This window comes from Orcinus orca, chromosome 10, assembly GCF_937001465.1.
Source record: "Orcinus orca chromosome 10, mOrcOrc1.1, whole genome shotgun sequence".
Lineage (NCBI taxonomy): Eukaryota > Metazoa > Chordata > Mammalia > Artiodactyla > Delphinidae > Orcinus > Orcinus orca.
The window spans coordinates 54,166,824-54,190,991 of record NC_064568.1 but is presented as its reverse complement, the minus strand read 5'-3'; the positions used below and the strand labels follow the sequence as shown (position 1 = coordinate 54,190,991).

The following is a 24,168-nucleotide window of genomic DNA, read 5'->3' as shown; positions in this document are numbered from 1 at the left end:
GGGGTACTATATACCAGATTTAGGGTTAAGTGCTGAATGTAAAGTTACGTGACCCCGTGAGTCAGGGAGCAGCCACAAGTTAAAAGTGAGTTCCAGAAATCGTAAGCAGCTCGTCCAAGGTTTTATAATGAATAAATGGTAAAACTGAGATGTGAAAATAAAATTCACGATCAGCAAAATGACCATACACATCATACCTTCAACTGTCCTCAGTTTGTGAGAACTGTGTCAATGGCTTTTTCCTTTCAGGAAAGCTTTTATATATCCCTGGTTGGTGACTGCTGCTACAGGTTTTATATCTAATCACCATGTCCAGGAAATACATGCTGTGTTCAATACAAAGTGTTTACTTCTTTGATTATGATTATTTTTAAGTTAAAAAGGAACATATTATCAAACCACAGTTGCTTACAGTAGCCAAATTTGAAATAATCTTTAGGAAACCAGGAAAAGGTTTCCATGCCTACTTTAGATAAAAAAAAAGCCTTCCTTGCAGACTTATTAAACACCAAATGTATTATTAAGAAACTTAGAGACTCTCTTCAGGAAAAAATATTTTAAAAACTTGGCAGATATTATCCACTGCCCAACCGGACTGAAGAACAGTTTTGGCTTTTTCAGCTGAGTAGATGCAGAAGGAATGATCCTCCGTGCTTTCTGTTGTCAAGTCATGAGACAGTTTTCTGGGTGTCTTCTGCCCTAAAAATGAAAAATAGGCATGCTTACTAAAATTGTGTGTGTGTGTGTGTGTGTGTGTGTGTGTGTGTGTGTGTGTAATCAACTATGTTCCAGAAGCTACGTTATGCTTGGGGAAAACAAAGATGAATAATGCAGGGAGCCTACCCTCAAGAGGTTTTTGATTTGGTAGAGAAAGACATATAAACCTGAACGAGCAGCAGTGTTTTACACATGCCAAATTAGACGTCTATATGGTAGATGCACACAGGAAGAGATTGGAATCGACTTGCGATTTTTTTATCACTTGTTTAATGTCTATTTTGCTATCAGAAAGAAAATTCTTTAAGGGCTAGAACTGTGTGGGAATAAATGTGTCCATTTTATTCCCTGTTTAAATCTTTCATGGATAGCACAATACCTGGTAGATAGCACTTATATTTCAAATTAATTTTGAAAGTATTTCAGGAAAGGTTGGATGAATTAACTGAATGAATGTATTAAAACATTAATTAATGGTAAGGTCCCTCTATGGGAACTTGGGGCAGGGGACGTGGATAAAGAGGTCAGGAAAGATTCTATGAAAATGATTAAGTGGGGAAAATGGGAAGCCAGTCAGGACAGAAGGATCAGTATAAGCAAATCTAGGAAGGTGTGAAAGGTCTCAACCCTTTCTGAGTAGTCCTGTAAGTGGAAATAGAGATGTGTATATTTAGGTCATGATTTTGGATAGCATTTGTGCTAAGGAGTTTGGACTTTATCCTATAGGTGGACATATGGAAGATTAACATGAAAAAGTTTGCATTATAGGAAGATCTATAGGCAATAGAAATCCATATAAAATACCTTTAATGTCCAGTCCCAATGGAAGAATTGATACCTATCTAAGAAAAATGAATTTAGGATAGTTACTCAATCTTCCTCTGGGGTAGTCTAGCCCTAAACTGTTTTATCCCTTTGCTTCTGTAGCAAGTACAAGCAGATATTCTATTTTAGAGCCATTCATATGCATTGTTTTTACACTCAACTCCTCGATAGCGAGGACTGATTCCTTGTATGACTCCTTAGATAGATTTATCTGTAGACATTTATGGCACATATGGTCTTTAACACATCTTTGAAGGACGCAGTTTCCAGTGTCTCGGTTATATTTACTTAGTATCGATTAGTAAGTGATTCAGGCTCCATGAAAGCACTCTTCAAATTGTCACAATTTTAGTTCCTTGAATCTTGAGTTAGAAAAAGCTCAGTCCCAAGCCATTTCCCCCGTAAATCCTTCATCCACAGAAGGGACGTTCTCTTCCCAGCTGGTGCATGGAGCCCTGTAAACAGATACCTACCCAGTTATATACAGCTTTCCCTTTGATACTGGGACACATTTATTTCTACTAACTCAGTTACTGCATTTTGGGATTCTTTCAGTCTCTAGCCCAGGTAATATATGCTTAGAAACAGCATACAGGAAATTGACCTATGTTTTCTTGACCTGAGTTTGGGTTCAGTTTGGGGGTGCATATGTGTTTGCTTCCTTGGTGGAGGATTGTAACTGGATACTGGGAAAAATCCTGATGTTTTTCATTATAAGATTCCTCACTCTGGTTCCCCCTCCATTTGTTTTTAGGGCAGGTAACATGAGCTCCATGTGAAATTAGAGTTATACCTGGGACTGGGACTTGAAATTCTCTCTTGTTTTTTGATTTTTCAAGCAGGCTGGCTAGTTATATTTAAATACGGAAATTATGGGACTCTATTCTCTCTTAAAAGAGGAAAAGGTTGTGCTCTCACTCTTAAATCCTTTAGAATTTCATTAATGTAAGGAATCTTAAGAAGTTTTCTTGTCTGTCTGTCTGCATGTATTTAATAATTTGATCAGCAGATAATGAATTGTGTGCTTCCCTCAGACAATTTGCTGGGCCACTGGGGTGGATGCTGGGCAAAGGTGAATATGACCCAGCTCCTGACTCCAATCAAATCAAATTCTCCTAATAGTGGAGAAGAACATGGACACGCATTATGGAAATTTAATGAGATTTAGCTGGTCCCCTATTGATGGACGTTGATAAATTATGGTACATGATAATTATGCTACAATACTGAGCAGCATTTCAAAAGGATGATATGTGCTGACTCTTCATATATAATTAAACAAACAATAAAACCCACATTCTGAGTGTCCCCTTTGGAATTAAAAAAACAAAGAACCAGATAACTGGAAGATGGATTAGTAGGTATATATTTATGCATTTTCCTGGAAGGAATTATAAGAAAATGGGGGGAGTTGAGAAGGGGTCTTATAGTTTTTGTTTTTAACCTTTGTATAATTTGAATTTACTACCAAGAATGTCCTTCTTTTGTTTATGTGTTTATTGATGTTTAATATCAAAGTGATATCTGTACTATAAGATTATTGCTGTATATTTTTTCTTCTTTTTGCCTCTTTCTAATAAAAAGTGCCATGTTACATAGAGTGTGTAGTAATCTATAAAGATTACATATAGTATGCAAAGAGGTCTGTCAGGGGCAAGTACAGCGCCATGGAAATACGAGGGAGGGGAGGAGAAAGACAAGACCAGATATGGTCCATCTTGGTCAGTAAATAAGATTCTCCTTGTTTTAAAGACTCTTTATCTTAGAAACATTTTCCTTTGATGTTTTGCCTTCCAACTACACAAGCTTCCCCAATCTGTTGTTGGACAGGTAAGTCAGCCAGTTGTAGATTAGTCAGTTGGTGCTCTTGGAAGTACCTGTGCTTTGCACTTTCTTGGTGTCTTCACTCAGCACAGATGAGGTTTCAGTCAGAAGGAACCAATTGTACCTCCGAGATGTACATTGTGTCTCATCTATGTGAATCATCAACTTTCTCTCTTATGTTATTCCCCTAAACAAGGTTTGGTTTTTCTTCTAAGAATAAATTTTTCTATATGAAAAGAATTATCAGAGAATTGTTACAAATAAGAAAAAGATGGTGCCTTGCTTGTTTGTTTCCTTTTTTTTTAATTTAAAAAAAAATTTTAATTGAAGTACAGTTGATTTACAATGCTGTTAATTTCTGCTGTACAGCAAAGTGATTCGGTTGTGCGTATATATATTTTTTTCCATATTCTTTTCCATGATGGTTTATCATAGGATATTGAATACAGTTCACTGTACTATACAGGAGGACCTTGTTGGTTACCCATTCTATATATAAAAGCTTACATCTGCTAACCCCAACCTGCCACTCCATCCCTCCTCCAACGCCCTCCCCCTTGGCAACCACCAGCCTGTTTGTTTTAATACTTGAAACAGAGAGGTGAGCTTGAGATAATTACTTAGCCATAGTATGATTTATCAAAAAAAAAACCATACTATGTTTTTTCTCTCTTTTTTTCTAGGCAAACAGCTGTTCTGCTTTTGTTGTCACTCTGGAGCATTTTCTTTTTCTGTCAGCCTGCTTCCCATAGTAAAGAATTTTATTTGCAACTAAATATAAGCACTAATCCATTTCAGAAAGATAAAATTGGGAGTGTACATGCAAGTTACACTTTCTTTAAGTGTTATTAACTTTTTATTTGTTTCCACCATTTTACATTTCTTTGGCCTAAATGATAGGAGTACACATGTGTCTGACATTTGTAAATATTACCTATGGTAAGTCAGAAAGAGAAAAACAAATACTGTATGCTAACACATATATATGGAATCTAAGAAAAAAAAAAAAGGTCATGAAGAACCTAGGGGCAAGACGGGAATAAAGACACAGACCTACTAGAGAATGGACTTGAGGATATGGGGAGGGGGAAGGGTAAGCTGTGACAAAGTGAGAGAGTGGCATGGACATATATACACTACCAAACGTAAAATAGATAGCTAGTGAGAAGTAGCCTCATAGCACAGGGAGATCAGCTCAGTGCTTTGTGACCACCTAGAGGGGTGGGGTAGGGAGGGTGGGAGGGAGGGAGATGCAAGAGGGAAGAGATATGGGAACATATGTATATGTATAACTGATTCACTTTGTTATAAAGCAGAAACTAACACACCATTGTAAAGCAATTATACTCCAATAAAGATGTTTAAAAATAATAAAAAAATAAAATGTGAAAAAAAATATATATATTACCCATGTAATTTGTTTATTCTGTTAAAATAAACTGTTATTAGAATGGCAGTACAAATCATCTTAGCAGATCTCATTGAATGCTTGGTTTTCACTTCTAATTCTAACCTGTGCTCAGAGAACCACAGTAATCATATCTTAGTGAATATTCAGTCTTTTTGCTCCATCCCAAAGTTATGGCTCAAGCACAAGAACTGCCCAAAACTCATTTCTTTTTACCTCTGATGGGGAAGGTGGAAGGTAAGCAGTTGGAGAGAGTGTTTGATTAGAAATCCAGAATACACGGTTCTGGGTATGATGTTTCTATCAGCTACCACAATTTAGCCGGCAATTCATTGAACTTTTATTTTCCTTATTGGCAAAATAAAGAGTTTAAATTAAATACATTTTAAGATCAAACAATAGACAGGGACTATAGGCCTTCCAGGATGGAAGTTTAGTACAACTAAGAACTGTCCAAATAACTATACCTCATTTAGTATACAAAACATAGTTAAATGGTAAACAGGCTATAGAAGTTGAAAGGAAATGGAACCAAATAGCCCACTTTGCTATATGCAAAAGGCTTTCTAACTCCAAAATATAATAATTCAGTGTTGTAACCTTCAAGTAATGTTTGTCATGTCAGTTGTGGTCTAGATTTGGGACTTGCTGTTTCTACATCTAGGAAGATATGTAGCTATAGATATACACGTACATATATGCATATGAACTTTATCATTATAAAGCATATGAGGGAGAGAAAATAGCAAATCATTTGCATACAAATCAGAGAAATTCATCTGCAAACTTTCCTGGATATAACAGCAAGTATTTTATTTTATTTTTCTACTGCAAAGCACTTTATTTTTTTTTAATTAATTTTTATTGGAGTATAGTTGATTTACAATGTTGTATTAGTTTCTGCTATACAGCAAAGTGAATCAGTTATACATATATCCACTCTTTTTTAGATTCTTTTCCCATACAGGTCATTACAGAGTATTGAATAGAGTTCCCTGTGCTGTACAGTAGGTCCTTATTAGTTGTCTGTTTTATATATAGTAGTGTGTTTATGTCAATCCCAATCTCTCAATTTATCCCTGTCCCCCCTTCCCCCCTTGCTAACCATAAGTTTGTTTTCTGCATCTAACTGCAAGTATTTTAAAGGTAGTATTAAAAAAATAAGGACATGGGTTCTAACATAGAGTTAGAACCAGACTTATATCCATAACTTGTACATCATTATTATTTATCCCATATCAGTACAGGCTACTTCTGTCTGCATATGAAGGAATTAGGGATCCTGATCAGGTAGAAGACAGCAGGAAGCTTAAGGACTATGGAGAATTATAGTAAGGGCTGAAAGTCCAAATACACTGTTGTGTCAACTTAAAGAAAAACACACAACATAGGAGTCGTTAAAGTTTTATTCAGGGACCTTACTGAGGACTGTGGCCTGGAAGACAGCCTCTCAGAAGCTCTGAGGGAATTATTCCAAAAAGGTAGTGGAGAAACTAGCTTACATATGATTTTTGGCCTGGGAATATGTGCAGTCAAGCATACACCTTGATAAAAAATTACTGCTAGTCACAAAGAACAAATATCTTAAGTTAATGATTTTAGTACTTTTCTATCAATGGGAGGAAGCAAGAATCGGGGCTCATTAAAATTCTCCCTGACCTCTACATCTAACTGTCTAAGGGGCCTGTTTGTCCAAAGCACAGAGTGCTGCATCCTGTTTTTCATCCCAGATTCCCCTGACGGTGCCCTGTTGGTGACAGCAGTGGCTAAGGACCTAGGGCTGAGGGCTGAGCCAGGCTCTTTGTTCTTTGTTCTTAGTTCTAGTGCTGGCAGTTTTCATCTGGAATTCTAAAAGTGTTTCAGCTACATCCTATCATTGTATCCATCTCATTTATTAATAATTTCATTTAGCAAACATTTGATAGAAGCCTGCTTTTAGCCAAACTTGGTATTAGTCCTTCCTGTGCTCAGGTCATAATCTGGCACTTGGCGTGGAGAGAACCATGCATGTGAACTGTGATGTTTCCAAACTCTGTGGTATTGGACGTGATTTCTAAGCTAGAGGATGTTCTATGGCTATCATGCTATAGGCAGACATCCATTCTCTGTTCCCCAAATACCGATCCATATTTCTATTATGACAGCCATTGCCATCCATTAGAGTATTCCTTTTACTTGTCTTTTTCCCTCTAGACTGACCACTTTTTCAGGTACAGAGTCCAGGGTAGTGAAACATATATGTATACTGAATAGCTTTCAGTTTTCTTTTATTAATGAATGAATGTGTTAAAAATGTTTCTAAGTTTAACATCCTTTGATTAGTATCGTTTTTGAATTCATTAGTATGAACAACTTTTTTTTTGCAATACGCAGGCCTCTCACTGTTGTGGCCTCTCCCGTTGCGGATCACAGGCTCCGGACACGCAGGCTCAGCGGCCATGGCTCACGGGCCCAGCCGCTCTGCGGCATGTGGGATCTTCCCGGACCGGGGCACGAACCCGTGTCCCCTGCATCGGCAGGCGGACTCTCAACCACTGCGCCACCAGGGAAGCCCTGAACAGCTTTTTAATGTACAAGTCACCCTGAATATCACAGGGATAGTTTAATTAAAAACTAATTCATATCCATACCTGAAAAAAAAGATAGTTTCTAGATTAAAATTTTATCATATTTTATCTTAGTTCTTGAAAATTTTTTAAATTTGTTGTCATCTCATCCCTCTACTCTCACACAAAGATTTTTTTAAGCTCGCCCCCAATAAACTGCTTCTGTTGTCATTAGCTTACTCTCTCTACCAGCTCCTCCCACTGTACCTTTTTTTTTCTGAAGTAAGATTTATAATCTATCTGAGGTGAGAAATTTTAAAATTTAATATTTAAAACATCAGACTTGTAAGTTATGATAATAAAGAGATATTTTTTAAAAAGCATCACTACAAATCCAATATAAATACTAGAAGAATTTAAATAAACTGAATGCTAATTAAAAATGTTCAACTTCTCTAAGGGACAGCAGGAATTCTGCTATTAATACATATTAGCTGAAATGTATATCAATATCTACTTATAAGATACGATGTTAGAAACATTTTTAGTGAATCATAAAACTGAAGTTGTGTTAAGTTTTAAATAAAAATCAGTATATAGTGTTTTACATTAATTTTGCTAAGCAAAATACTTGTCGTCTGTTCATTTGCTTAAGATAGCAAATCCTATAAACCATTAGATTATTTTATCAGTTTATGCATCCAATGTTTTATGTTTAGTGCAGAGTTTGGGAGACTAGAAATACTCCACTAAGCAAGCAAATTGTAATTACTTCTTCATAATTACCATGCAACTTTATTGCCATGCATTGTTATAATTATATTTTAAATATTCCCCATTTACATGAGAGACCAAAATGTCTTCTAGCACATTACAAACTGTGGCTTATAACTGCATCTCACTTCCACAAAGGCCTTTTCTTCATTTAGCCTCTATTTCTACTACTGTTAAAAGAGACTAAACAAAATCAATTGGCATCATAATACTGCAATAAGGAGATTGTAGACAATATAATATTTCTGTGCTACTGAGATCGTCTCATTATTCAGAGGATTCATGTTTAACATCTAAGGTATATTCCTCCTTCCTTAAGGATTCAGTCATAATTACATCAGTGCTTCTCAAACTTCAATGCATACAGGAATCACCTTGGGATCTGCTGCAAATACAGATTTTAATTCAGTATATCTGGGAAAGGGCCCTCGACTCTGCATTTCTAACAGGCTCCCATGTGCTGATACCACTGCTGCTGGTCCTTGGGCCACACTGAATAGCAACACTGTCAAGTATTATGTATATCTATGTGCAAAATGCTGTTAACAGTTTTCACACACACACACACAAACTTCACCCAGAACTCTGCTATAATCACTTTCCACCTTCAAGCCTGGAAATTACTTATTATTGTTAGAAGACTTAACAGAAACTGTTACCAAAATCAACTTCCGCTGTTCACCACTCAGAAGCCAATACTCAAGAGACAAGTGTTGGTTGAAAAGAAAAGATTGGTTTATTCAGGAGACCAGTGACCTGGGGAGAAGGTGGACTTGTGTCCAAGAACCAACTCCCAAGTTTCTGCTCAACCATGAAAGTTTTTAAAGGAAGAATCATTTGGGGAGGGGGTCAGAGTCTTTGTTATCTTCCGCTGTGTATAGACCTTCTTCTGATTGGTTGGTGGTGAGGTAGCAGGGTGGTATCCAGGAATTTTGTGCTTGGCCTGAAGTTATCATCCTGGGGCCTTAGTCCTGCAGAAGAACTCAGAGCTATATTGTTCCATACATTCCTTAAGCAGGAACCAAGACCCTGCCCCAGGGCGGCTGCACTAGTGGTTCTTGCCTGCTCCTCCTTTGTTTCTGCATTCTCTCCTCTCCCTGATTAGCAACTCTCTGAATCTACCCTTTGGAACTCAGGGAAGGTCAGGGAGGCTGAATGAAGCCTATTTCCTACAAAGAAGAAATGGGGGACACGGAAAGGATTTGTACCCAGGAGGGCCCCACAGGGTCCTTCTTGGTTTCAAAACATCATTGAACCTGTGAAAAAAATCTGCCAAGTAAGCATTAGGGAATTTCACTCTGAAGTGACATGGGGTAGTAAGAGACAGCTTCCAGAAGAATGTGACATTTGAGCTACATTCTGAAGGTTGATTAGTAGTTTGCCAGATGGAGGGTATGGGTCCAGGGGGCGGGGTAGGAGGGAGATGCAAAAGGAGATTTCAGGCAGGAGGAAAGGCATTTAGAGGTGAGGGGACTGTAAACCACTGGGGGAGAGGAGGAGACTGATGAAAGGTAAGATTAAGGGCACAAATTCTTATCTTCTAATTGAGGAGTTGAGACTTTACCCTGCAGGTGTTTAGAAATTACATGAGGACTAGAAGATTATATAAATCTAACTAATTTACTAATGTTTTCTCTTCCACTCTGAATAAAATAGTCCCTTGGGAAACTGACAATCAGAATGACACGCCTGCAGTTCAAGGGCAATATTACGGATATTCCATCTTATTCTAATGACACTTTTGAACATTTGTTTCTGGGGTTTTATTTTTTTAATTCATTTAGCGAAACATTGTGGCCCTATCTTCTTTACCATCATAATCATCTTCAAATTAAGAAAGTAACAGGAGATGTTTCAACTTAGCGATGCCAATAAATACAAATAGGTCATTGTCAACATCCATAGCCTGACAGTTTATGAAGATCCTTGAATATCAGGGTGGCTAATATTTGAAGCCTCTAAGACACTGTAAAACACAATTTGCAAAGATATCTCAGTTGAAAGCTAAGAAAGTCTCACCCCATGACTTTTTAAATGTCCCCTAGTGTTAAAAATAATTTTTTGAAAGTTCTCTTTTCAGTAATGGCAAACTTCAAGATAGGCTTAAAATCCAGAATCTCCTAGTCTATCTATATTTGATCCTTGGCAAGCTAGACTATTGTTATCTGGTAATATTTGTTTCAGGGATGCTTCTGCACAATTTTTTATGCTAGTGGGTAAAAGAAATCTTAAGGTTAATCGTTCATTCAGTCTTTTCTTTTCCTGCCAGTACTGTTCCCCAATTCTACAGCTTCCAAGGTTTCACCAAAAAAAGACTTTTAAATGTATATATACACACATAAACATATGTATAGTAGGAGAGGAAAAATAATTTTCTCTCTACTCTTCTAGTCTTGACTGAGACACCCCCTGTAATAAATGACAGATTAACAAGAGAAAAACAAACAGGCCTTTAATAACATGTATACTTCCTATACACATGGCAGGCACTCAGAAAAACTGAGCCCCTCAGTCAGCAGTCATTCATGGCAAAAGACAAGGATACAGGGAAGGGTGAAGAATTAGGACCACATGTGGGAGATCATGAATTGGGCAGCATCCCAGCCAGCAGAGAGAATGGAGCTACCAGGAGCTGTATAAAATAAAAGACTTTTATAGGCAGAAAAGAGTGGGACAAGAAAGGCATACTAGCAAAAAGTGGATTGGTTGTGACAAGGTCCCTTTCCTTTAGGGGATGCAGGGGTCTGTCAGGCAGGTTACCGCTCTAGTGCTGACCAAGGGATTCCTGATGGACTGGTTTCAGATTCCATTTCTCAGAGAGGCTGAAACTATAAGTCTCTGTTTGGTGACATGGGGCTTAGCATAAGTGACTTCATTTAGGGCTTGTTGTCTTGTTTTTAACACCAACATAATCGGAAGGGGTTGATTCTTGTCTCTTTACTTCTAAGGCAAGTTCACATTCTGCTTCAACTGATTATTTTTTCAACAATATTTGTTATATTCTTTTATGGTCTGCCAGTACTTTTTTGAAGCCCAGTTAGTTAGAACAGCCGCCAACAGAGTTGAAACTAAAAGGGGGCCAAATGTCTCTCCAGAAGCAAGAGGACTTCAAAAGATATGCATTACAAAGCACTACTGTGACTCACATAATCACTTATTTTTAAAGGGGATTTGCTAATGTGAAATTGGTTTCTTATCTTCCCAGCCCCTAGTGAGCCTTTACTGTGCAAATTCGCTGATGGAGGACAAAAGAAGCGACAGAATCAAAGTAAATACACCCAGAATGGAAGGCCTTGGCCCAGGGAAGGAGAGGTGAGTCCTGACTGACCTGTGTTCAGAAATGTGGCCACAGGCATCCCTCAGGAGGGTGGCAAGACAGACACATGGGGCTGTGAGAGAACCAGGTCCTGTAGAAAACCAGATGGCAAATGAGCAGGCCTATATTGATTTAATCAGAATAAAATTAGTTCAGGAGGAGTATAGGACTTCCAAATTGACCTCAGTTCTGCACTACAGTAAGTCTTCTGTCTTTAACCAAACTTGAACCCTATAATACTCACTGAGAGACTTAGCCACAAAGAATTGATCCATAACTGTGTCATAGTTATAAAATGAGGGTATGATTACTTAAGAAAATATTTTCAGTGAAAACAATAGTGAGAGTTAAATGTTTGTGTTTGAAAAAAACAAACAAAAATTTAGATTTATTTCATTCTACTGTTGAGATGTTCCACTTGCACATATATGTGTAGTTACGAAATGCCCATGTGCTCATAAACATGTTGATATGTGTCTTATATATGTATATATCAATATAAAATATGACATTTTCTGTTGGTCAAGGAGAAAGAAAAGCAGACACACACAAGGTTTTGCTTTTCCCAACAAGGAGAAAAGCATTTAACAGTTAATTATCCCTTTACTCTCCTAACACAAAACAGTAGAAAAGCAAGCTTATGGCTCCAGTGCCACTTGGGAATGGATTCCTGTTGGTTATTTTTGTTGTGAGAAGACAAGGAAAAGGTGTCTGGGCTTCCAAGAGGTCTTTTTATTCTTTGTGAAATAGAATGGAGTTGTTTGAATGCCTTGAATAAATGCCATTTTGTACCAAGATCATCATTTCAGCAGAAGAGCTTTATTTAGTATTTCTATTCAAAGCATCTACTTCATCCATTTATCATTTAAGAGGCATCCTACTTGATGCAGCATTTTATACTTTCAACACTGAGATTACAGTTGTAAGGAAAGAAAAGAGGGTGGGATTTTTTACTCAGCAAAACCTTCAGCCATTTTTCAGTTTCTAAGACTGTAGTCTGTTTTGAGTATTTCCATGCAGATCTCAAAACCCCTTGTAAAGTGGATAGCTATGTTTAAGTACTGTATAATCTATAACTCATTACCTTAAGGAAAAAGAGAATCACCACTGAACACTTGAAGCTAATTTAAAAAAAAAACCAAGAGTTTCAATTTTAGAAAAGTAGTCAGAACAGAAGAGGGCAGGGTGTGACCGTGTGTTTTTAGTGGGCAGTTTGTGGTCAGCAGGTAGCCCACTGCCCCCAGAAGAAAGGTGATTTGTGATAGCACTCATTTTCACAATGGTCCCATGCCAGTCATCCATGGTCTAGAAAGACTCATTTGATCTTTCAAAATTTACTTGAGTCAAATGCCCGCTGATTAGAGATTTCTGGATCACAGACCATAACCCCAAAGCCTCAGTATTTAACTAGGTAACTTAGCAATGATGACTGAAATTTCAGTTCCTATATTATTACATTCCCTGAATAGATACCAATTGCAGCGAGACACCTCACTTGAGTCTACATTTCTTAGAAACCAAACCAATAAACATAAAAGAAATGTAAATTTAGAGCGGCCACCCTGCTACTGTATACAGAATCCAGAGCTCTGGGTTTAGAGCATGATAAAGACCACGTGTACTATTGCCATGGAAGCATTGTGGAGTCAAATTTAGGACCCAGACACCTTGTAATTTAAATGTAGGTTTTAAAGTATATTCTTAATCTTCGTTTTCAAAAGTTGCTTTTTAAGAGCTATAGGTTTTCTTGTTGAATATGAAAATCAAGGGACCATCATAAATTTATCTGTGACCAATAAAAACATATTCCAAGTATGCAGATACATTTCAGAGGAAAGAAATCAGGAAAATAAATGGCATGAACTGAAAATACACTTATCAGATATCTTGGTTTTGAGATGAGCATGTTAATTTTTACTCTGTGATTATGTGATTATGGTCTTAGAAGTAGACACACCAAGAATATTGGAAAACTTTGCCCATTATTACATATATTTTTTCTTCTATTTCCCCTTGCATAGTACTTGCTAGACTAAATAAAAGTATGTATATTAGTATGGTGTATAAGGTATGACATCATACAAATTAATCCTGTGTAAGCAATATTTAATCATTTCTTATAAACCAGTCAGTTCTAGTTACTGTATTTCATTGTTTCTAAGACACACATTTTTGTTGCTGTTGTTTTTCCACATTTTGACACTGCTGAAATTGACTCTCCTCTTATAATCAATGGCAAGACAGTTTGTATTTTCTCCTGTTAAGTCACCTGGGGGTACTATCTACATTCTCTGCTTTAGGTCTTTGACCGCATAGATCTTATCAATTGAAACTCTAACCAAAGCAAGGACTGTGGGTCAGATTCTTAAAGAGAACTTTTTGCTTCCTTCCCTCACCCAGATTGAGACATGCATCTTCCCTTGAAGTCCATTTCTGGTGGGTGGTTTGGTGTTTTATTTACCTTGTAGCCCTTTGGCATTCCAGCTTTATAGGGAGATCATTTGGGCTGTTTGTTTTTGCTTATTTGTTTTGTTATATAAAATAATGGTAAACCTTTCAATCATCGTTGCCTTAGATAAAATAAAAAATGATAATTTAGATTCTGCTGCTTCACACCTGAGATCATAGCCCAGAATGAGGCTAATGTTTACTTGTCCTCTCTCTTGAGTCAGGTGAAAAATGATAGTGTGAAAAAGATTTCTGAGACAATGCTTCAGATACAAAACCAGTGGCTTGCAAGCAACTTTGAAGTACCTTAAACATGAAAATTGATAGGCTAATTAAAATTTTAATTTATTATGTAAAGCTGTTTTATTCTGGGTGGCATTTTGATAACAGTTCTTCTAGCATAGTTTGGTGAAATGCTATTACTGAACACGTTATACACATAAATTAGTGTAAATTAGCCAGGTTTTGAAATATAAGTATATGCTGGCAGACGTATTTTTGCATAAGTGAAGAATACTGGAATATTTTTAAGTTATTAACTAATCTCTCAAGTGACACCAAAAGCTATGAGCAGAAGGGCCAGGGATTGGGGCTGTGAGCCCTCTCTTTCCAAGGACTATAACAGTCTTACCATTTTGTTTCTTAATGCAGCCTTCCTCAAATTCTTTGGTCTTTGTTTTCCTTTATACTCTTAAAAATGATTAGTTATTAGTTCATTAAAAAAAATAAACCCATCACCTGTTAACAAAAATAGAACTCTTTTATGGAAAGTACTATATTTTTCAAAGCAAAGACTTTTTTTTGAAGAAAGGCACTGTTTTACATTTTTGCCCATCACTTTAATGTCTGGCTGAGTAGAAGATGACTAGACTTGCATTCAGGCAGACCTCGTTTTACTGCACTTCCCTTTTCTGCGCTTGACAGATGTTGTGTCTTTTACAAATTGACGTTTGTGGCAACCCTGCATTGAGCAAGTCTATTGGTGCCATTTTTCTAGCAGCATTTCCGTACTTCCTGTCTTTGTGTCACATTTTCATAATTCTCGCACTATTTCAAAAATTTTCATTATTATTATATTTGTTATAGTGATCTGTGATCAGTGATCTTTGACGTGATTATTGTGATTGTTTTGGGGCATCATGAACTGTGTCCATATAGGATGATGTGTGTGTTCTGACTGCTTCTGACTGCTCCACTCTCTGGCCATTCCCCCATCTCTCTCCCTCTTCTTGGGCCTCCCTGTTTTCTGAGGCAATGTTGAAATTAGGCTAATTAATGGTCTCTAAGTGTTCAAGTGAAAGGAAGAGTCCCACATCCCTCCCTTTAAATCAAAAGCTAGAAATAATTAAGCTTAGTGAGGAAGGTATATTGAAAGCCCAGATAGGCTGAAAGTTGGCCAAGTAGTCACTACAAAGGAAAAGTTCTGGAAGGAAATTAAAAGCACTACTCCAGTGAACACATGAATGATAAAAAAGCAGAATAGCCTTATTGCTGATACAGAGACAGTTTTAGTTGTCTGGATAGAAGACCAAACCAGCCACAACATTCCCTTAGGCCAAAGCCTGATCCGTAGCCAGGCCCTAACTCTCTTCAATTCTAGGAATGATGAAGGAGGTGAGGAAGCTGCAGAAGAAGAGTCTGAAGCTAGCAGAGGTTTAAGGAGGTTTAAGGAAAGACTCCATCTCAGTAACATCAAAGTGCAAAGTGAAGCAGCAAGTGCTGATGTAAAAGCTGCAGCAAGTTCTCCAGAAGGTCTAGATAAGATAATAAAAGTGGCTACACTAAATAACAGATTTTCAGTGTAGATGAAACAGCCTTCTTCGGGAGGAATATGCTATCTAGGACTTTCCCAGCTGGAGGGGAGAAGTCAGTGCCCAGCTTCAAAGTTTCAAAGGACACGCTGACTTTTGTTAGGGGCTAATGCAGCTGATGACATGAAGTTGAAGCCAAAGTATCCAAGACTGGATACTACAGACATGATGGAAACATATAGACAGACTCCCTACCCCCTTGGAACCTAAAGTGGCAAAGTAGGAGATTAAAAGTAGAACTGAATACAATTTAGGTTGTAGAAATAAAATCACTGACTGTAACTGGCTTCGTACCTACACAACAGTTAAAGAAAGCCAAAGCCAAAATAACAGCAAAAATAACAAAAACAGCAGCCGCACGAATATCAGCTCACATTTGTCATGTTACTAACCATTAACTGTTCATTTGATTGATTGGTTGTTTGTTTTTCAGGGTAGGTAGCTGATTTGTCTACATTTAAACCCCACCCCACCCCCAATTCTCCTGAAAGTTGGAAAGCTCTGCTTTGTCACCCATCCCGTAGAGGCATCCATGCTCACGGGTGCCGAGTGGCTCTGAGAGAATAAAGTTAAGAGAAGTAACTTGAGCTTTGAGTTGTTATTTAATAAATCTTGAGTCCTCTAATGTGCCCAACTGAGAATAATAATTCTTTCTGAACTTTAAGGAATCATGTGTGTCAACGTCTGTGATATGCTCAAAATTGTTTGCTTTTGATTGTAAGTTACCAGGCACTCTACTCGAGTGGCTAACGGGGTCAAACACTGGAGTTTAAGTCACAAATCCACAGCTTTCAAGCTGAATGACAAACTTTGACCCACGTTTTGTTAATGTTTTTATAAGATCATACCCACAATCGTTATTTGCATTCCAAGCATTATTTGGCACTGAACATTACGTGATTTTCAAATTTCTAGCCAATTTTCCCTTGAAGGTCATGTAATCAAAAAAGCCAAGAGCTGGCAAGGAGAGGGGGACTTGGATGGAGAAGATGAAAGAAAAAGAAAAAAAAGTAAAAGAAAAACATGAACTCTTGTAGATATCAAGGAAAAGATTGAGCTACTGATGAATTACATGGTTGGTGTTTTTAAAGGGAAAGAAGATGAATTATTAACCTACCTATTCTGGCAAATAATGACGTTTACAAAAGTGCTTATACAACCTCCGTGGCTATGAAAAGTACTCCTCATGGTCAAGTACTTTCCAGTATCTTTCAAAACTATTATCTTTGACAGAAGAAGCATTCTGATGCCACAACTGGTGACTTTCTGGATTTAACAAAGAATTAGCAAACGAATTTTCTTACATATTCTACGGACTTCATAGTACTGAATGTAAATAATCTTTAAGCTTCTGCATCCTAATCTATTTCAAGGGTGAGGTTACCAAATTCTTCTGTGTAAGGAATTTTTAGAATCCTTATAAATAGTGCTATTAATTTATAAAATTTCCTTTTGTTTAATGAAAGACTCAGACTCACAAAATAATCAGTTTGAAAAAAGGTACAGTTGATCTTTGTTATTCGTGGGAACCAGATTTGTAAATTTATCCCACTTGCTAAAATTTATTTGGTACCCAGGATCAATACTCACGGTGTTTTTATGGTCATTTGAAGATGTGCATAGCAGCAAAAAGTTTGAGTCACCAAACACATACCCCCCAGATGAGGTTGAGCACGTGATGCTTTGCCTTCTTGTTTCAGTTCTTATACTATCAACTAATGTCCTTTCTTTGGTTTATTTAGGGTTACAGGTTTTGTTTGTTCGTGCTTTTCACTGTTTAAAATGGCCCTCAAGTGTAGTGCTGAAGTGTTGTCTAGTGTTTCTATGTGAAAGAAATCTATAATGTGCCTTATGGAAAAAATATGGAAAAGGAAAGATAAGCTTTGTTCAGGCATGACTTAGAGCACTGTTGGTTTTGAGTTCAATGTTAATGAATCAACAGTATATATTAAATATGGTGTCTTTAGAGAAAAATAGATATAAAACAAGGTTATCTATTGATTAGTTGGTGAAAATGTTGTGACCAGGCAGGAACCTAACTATATATTTCCTCTAGAAGCAGTGACTCAGTATTCCCTAATTCAGTGTTCATGGTGACTTAATAGAATAGAATTACTTCAAATAACAAGATTCAATTCTATCTTGTTTTATGATCACTGCCATTGAATGGGATCCAGTCTCTTGGTTAATTTTATGTCTCTCCCACTGATGTAAAAAATAATGTGCATGGGTGTCAAAAGTAACTGTTACCAGTGTATGAGCCAACTGTCTTAATTTGAAGAGTTGTGTTACAGTCTATTGTCAGCCTTTATGCATTTAAAGACATTAGTTCTTACTCTACTCAACCAATATGTGTAAAACTTTCTAAGGAATTTGGAAAAAGCCCTGATCCTGTTTTCATTAATTTAATGAGTCCATGAGTGACCAGTAGACTCGGAATTATTTCATAAAATCCTTAAACATTTGACACAATGTAAAGATTCATGTATCTTCCTTAGCAAGAAAAAGTCATTAGCCTAATACATTGAATTATTTCTACTACATTTATATCATTCTTATTTAAACACCTCTTTGCATCTGAGAAGAAGCCATTTTGGCTCTGTAGGAACCAAACTGGGTCACATTGATATGGACATTATTGATGCTGAGGGCATGTAGATGTCTGTGGAAGTAACGGCAAACATGCTCCATAAAAACTGGAGAGAAGAGGCTATCACTCCAGTCACAGTTCATAGGGAACCCTAGCAACAGAATATTTTGAGTTTCTTGAAAGCATTTGGCTGTCAGTAGTTGTTACCAATGTTATTGTAAACCACATGCTTTGAGACATTCTTAGCAGTGAGGAAAACAAGGCACAACTCAAACACGTGGCCCTCTGGCCTGCAGTTGGATCTAGTGCATCCTGCTTCCAAACTATTTAATCAGTCACCAGTCAGTGTCCTTCGTATTAAGTATGAGAAGAACCTGACAGCAGGCCCAGGAATTCATCATTTCTGTTAGCTTGGGAACCATATTGACTACAATTTTATTTTACAATACTGAACATTAGAAAATTTGTTTCAGAGATACAGAATTGACGTCCTGCCCCAATGAGCCATTAGAAGTAATACTTTGGGGCTTCCCTGGTGGCGCAGTCGTTGGGAGTCCACCTGCCAATGCAGGGGACGCGGGTTCGTGCCCCGGTCCGGGAAGATCCCACATGCCGCGGAGCCTGCGCGTCCGGAGCCTGTGCTCCGCAGCGGGAGAGGCCACAACAGTGAGAGGCCCAAGTACCGCAAAAAAAAAAAAAAAAAAAAAAAAGAAGAAGTAATACTTTGAGGAGAAACTGAAGCATAGTTTCCTATGAAATAGTATAGCTATCTGAAAATTAATTATTAATTATAATTATCTGAAAATCTTAGTAATAGTTGCATGTAGATTGAGGTTATCTTCAACCATATTCCATGGAAGTAGAAACATCATCTATATAGTTTGCTACTGTTTCCATTGGATATATCATAGTGCTTGGCAGTTAGTTGTCCAATTACTTTCTTTAATGAGACCTTGGGAAAAAAGTTAAGATGTATCTAGCAACATGGCCAGGTTCTGAAAATAGTCCTCTTCACTTTGAACTGAAGGAGAATCTTTACATATGTGATCTTGAAAAGAGCAATTGGCTGTTATGATACACGACAGCACTTGCAGTTAAGTGTGTTACCTAGCCCACCAGATGTAGTGTTTTCATTTCATGTGCTTTGCCTGCAATTTCGAAAGCAGACTCAAGGTGAATGACCCTTCTAATCTCAAAAGAAATCTTCCCATTGGCAAAAGAACTTGAATTCTTAGTAACTCAGCATGAATGCTTCCTTAGTTAAGTGTTCTTTTTTTTTTTTTTTGCGGTATGCGGGCCTCTCTCACTGTTGCGGCCTCTCCCGCTGCGGAGCACAGGTTCCGGATGCGCAGGCTCAGCGGCCATGGCTCACGGGCCCAGCCTCTCCGCGGCATGTGGGATCTTCCCAGACCGGGACACGAACCCGTGTCCCCAGCATCGGCAGGTGGACTCTCAACCACTGGGCCACCAGGGAAGCCCAAGTGTTCTTATTTTAAAGCTGCTGGGTCTAATATTTACTAACCTATGATCACTAAAGGTAAATCTTGTAAATTCCTGTAATAGTGTAAGTTTGGATAAAATATGATTGATGACAAGCTCTAGTCCTCTGTCTCCTCTCCATTCCCAAGGAGGAGAATGGGAAAATTTACTTATATTCTTGGGGAGGGGATAGTGTTGGGAGAATTAGGAGGGGCTGAAGGCTGGGAAGATTACATCAAGCAATTACAAGGAGAAAGGCTGATGGTTGATCTCCATGTCTCCTGTATGCCCTTGACCCAGTCTCCATGGATCAGGGCAGCTAAGTGGGGCATCAACAACCTGGGGGATTTCTGGAGTTGTTGGCACTGTCTTGGCAACCCACCTGTCACAAAATGCAGAGTCATCCCCATCAATATTTAAGCTGCAGCTTGTGACCTCAAGGTAACATCAAACTATAGCTGGGACCTGGCAGAATACAGATCAATTAGCTAGATACCTGGGACTTTCAGCTGTCTAGCTGCACAGGCTCGCCCTGGATGCAACCTCAGCATCTGATATTTTTTACCCTATTTACCCATGTTATGGTGGAGATTAATAGTATATACACTACATCATTGACTCTAAGACACCATCAATTAAAGATAAAGTATTATATTGAATACCACTAAAAAAGCAGAGAAACTTGCCAAACTCTCAAATGCCATCAAGTATACTGTGAGCCCCAATTTCATGGATATTAAAAAGTGAAACAAAACTATGTCTTGGATTGCTGTATGCCTGAAACTAACACAACATGGTTAATCAGCTATACTCCAATATAAAATAAAAATTAAAAAGCAAAAAACAAAACTATGTCTTGGAATCTACAAAGATCAGTCATTTAGACAGAGATAAAAACAGAAGTACCTACATTAAATATGGCAATGCTCTCTTATCTCTTTTATGATTATCAATCAAGGCTTCATTTAACTTTGGTTTTAATGACGAACTCAGACTAGCACTTTTTTTCCCCCAAGACTTTGAGACCTTTAGCTACATGGTATAATGCTACGATACCTTTTCTTCTGCTTCCTTCTTTTTTTTTTTAAATTTTATTTATTTATTTATTTTTATTTTTGGCTGCATTGGGTCTTTGTTGCTGTGCATGGGCTCTCTCTACTTGCAGAGAGCAGGGGCTACTCTTGGCTGTGGTGCCCGGACTTCTCATTGCGGTGGCTTCTGTTGTGGAGCACAGGCTCTAGGCACACAGGCTTCAGTGGTTGTGGCTTGCAGGCTCTAGAGCACAGGCTCAGTAGTTGTGGCTCACGGGCTTAGCTGCTCCGCAGCATGTGGGATCTTCCCGGACCAGGGTTTGAACCTGTGTCCCTTGCATTGGCAGGCGGATCTTTAACCACTGCACCACCAGGGAAGCCCTGTTTCCTTTCTAACAATGCTTTTTTGTGTGTGCCGCCATAGACTTTCTCAGCCTTCCAATCTTAATTCTGTCTGCATCTTTTTATCTTGACCTTCTCTATTGTAAGATAGGGGAGAGCATCTCTGTCTGGCAAGAATGCTGTAGCGAAAGCCAGAAAAGCAGAAATATCGAGATGACAGAGTTCATAAACAGTAGCATAACTCTCCTTGATGTTCTTTTCCCAAACACAAGGAGGCAAATTATCTCTATTCTCTGCCTGTTGTTACTATTTCTTTTTAAAGTGATAAGTCCCCTGCATTTCATTTGCTTAATTCCTGACAAACTCCTCGAGATTTCAAGACGACTTTTAAGGATCTCCTCTTCTCTGCACTTGGGGTCAGATGCCTGGGTAAGGAGGGGCCTCGAGTTCCTCCTGGCCTCCCCCTCATGATATGGTTCATGTGCATGGGCTGCCCTGTTACATCGGGAAGGTCTCCCAATGACCCCAACAATCATTTTGCTTCCCCCCATCTCTACTAATCAATCAAGGGCTGAGACATTGTCTTTAGACGTTTGAGTGAGTTCACTTGAAATTGTTTTAAGGAAATTTTGCTAATAAGGAAAATCTAAAACACTCCAATTCCATTTTCAAATACAAATTTGGGAATTCCCTGACAGTCCAGCGGTTGGGGCTCCACATTTCCACTGCATAAAATTTCCATTCCCCACAGTGGAAATATATTCATTTACTAATTCATTGAACAAACATTTACTGAGTCTGTTACATTCCAAGCACTGCTTCTGGAAGAAGATATACCAAGATGGAAACATTCAGGAGCCTGGTTAAGAGAGGCATACGCATGGCAAAGTGTGGTCGTGTTAGCTCCCATCCTGCATCATGGGGACAGAGCTAAGTAAGAGGTTAATGCTTTACGGAGAGAGAAATGGCTTTTAGAGGCTATGACATTTAGCCTGAGGCTGGGAGAAGAGCATTGCAGTATTCCCTCAGACAATGATACAGAACATTTCCAGCCAAAACCTATAGCTGCAAAGGCCCAGAGGTTAACACTATAGGGCAGGGTGAGTGTACGTCTGAGTTTGGTGAAGGGAGGGGTCTGGAATTGCACAGGAAAGTTGTGGAGGTCAGGAGGTACATACACATTTGATCACGAAGGGCTCTGTAAGCCATGTTTTATCTCAAAGGTGATAAGATGCCACCAATGTGTTCAGATCTGCCTATCATAAGAACACATTTCACAGCATGATGGTATCGTTGGTGGATGGAAAGGAAGGTGCAAGCAAAGGCTGGAGAGGATATTTTTACCAAAGGATAGTAGTAAACACCCAAACAAGAAATGATAACCTAAAAAAAGATACTGATGATACATGAACTTACTAATTTAACTTGGCAATAAGTGTCTGGAACTCAGTATGGATACTTGAGTTTGAGACCAAGATTTGGGCATCACTTGGACGTAAACAATAGTTGGGATCATAAAGTGAATGTCATCGTTGTGTAGAAGGAGAGAGAAGGAGGGAAACTCTGTCCTGAGCACTGGCACCTCAAAGGCAGATCGAGCAAGAAAAAGCCCTCTGAGAGGTCAGAAGAAAACTAGGGGAGAGCCTCACAGAAGCAGAGGGAAAGGAGTTTTGAAGGAAGAAGGGGAAAAAAAAATCCCTGGTCAAATGATGCAAACTAATCAAATAAGATTTGGAATAACAGTGATTTGGGGGTTCAGAAATTATGAAAGTCAGGGAGTGCACTGTAAGCCAGTTCACAGGTTGGTTGGCATCTTTTGGGACAGTTAGCTAGGATTTCTGTCTTATCTTAGGACCATGCAATATTGGCTCCCTTTTGTAGGCTTTGGACATTTCCTTGTCTCCTGTCTCATTTGTCCCTCATCCTCTCTTTAGAGGAGGGACTGGCTGCACAAAGCCCAAGGAGCATCCCTCCAGCAGGTGAGAGCAGAGACCTGCCTTACATGGCTGACTGCCTCTCCCAGGAGACACAGACCACTCAGTGGTCACTTATCCATGCCAGAGCCATTCCCGGTAAAACCCTACCACTTGCCTCTTCTGAAGGCCAGGAGTTCAGGCTCTCATATCCTCTTCAGCAAGCACACTCTCTTAACAGGAAAGAGGTTAAAAGCCCTTTCTTTGGCCAAAAGCTTGACAGGGTATTGATCACTTTGTGGTTTTTCTGGTGATTTTTATTGATTCCTCTGAATGTCTTGGATATCCACACTTCGGGGATCAAATATGAAACTTTCAATTTCTCAGCCAGTTTGGCCTTTGGATTTATACATTGTTACTAGCTTCCACCACTAGAAACCCTGAATCATTAACCCTGGATTTTCGGTCTTCATTCTTGACCCCCTGCTCAGTCTCTCCCTGACCCTTCTGGCTGTAACAGTCCCTATCCTTCCCAGCTTTCTGTATTCTACTGACCCAGCAAATCCAAATGTCTCCTGACATTTTCAAGCTTACTTCTGAATCAGACCTCTGATCTATATGACTTTTACAAATAGTATGCCTTTTTCTACCCTCCTGAATTTATAATTTTAAAACAAATAATAGAAGATATAGTATGTTTCTTTGGTTTTTCCTCCATTATAAAATATTTCTCATCATATACAACTTAAAAGAGCCAGAAAAAAATATGAAAGTAAAGAAAGCCATTTATAGTTAATACTTATCCCAATATTGAACATTGTTGACAGTAATTTTTCCTTAGTAGTCGAAGATTTTTTTAATTTTTAAAATTTTTATTTGTTCACACATATTGTACACGTAATTTTGTATCATGATTTCTTCACTAAAAGGCATGTTTTCTAAAGAGAAAGGCTGGTAAATAAATATAAACAAAGTTAAATGAGGTTTCATGACAATAGCAGTACCTAAACATTTATAACGCATTATACTTTTAAGCCATTTTCACATATCATTTTTTAAGTCATCTTATTTCAGTTATTAAATTTTTAACCATAACCAGCTAACAGTTATAAAGATTGTTTAATTAGTTGCAAGAATTAAACTC

At 38.2% G+C, this 24,168-nt stretch overlaps 1 protein-coding gene across 6 annotated transcripts in view; it reads left to right on the top strand.

Moving 5' to 3' along the window:
* The window catches only part of RBMS3 (RNA binding motif single stranded interacting protein 3), a 724,151-nt gene that overhangs the window by 575,373 nt on the left and 124,610 nt on the right, over nucleotides 1–24,168 (top strand). For all 6 annotated transcript variants that reach the window (XM_049715938.1, XM_004279675.4, XM_004279673.4 and 3 more), the window contains exon 7: nucleotides 11,300–11,406. In XM_049715938.1, coding sequence (XP_049571895.1) covers nucleotides 11,300–11,406 — 107 coding nt within the window. The remainder of the gene's footprint in view (nucleotides 1–11,299; nucleotides 11,407–24,168) is intronic.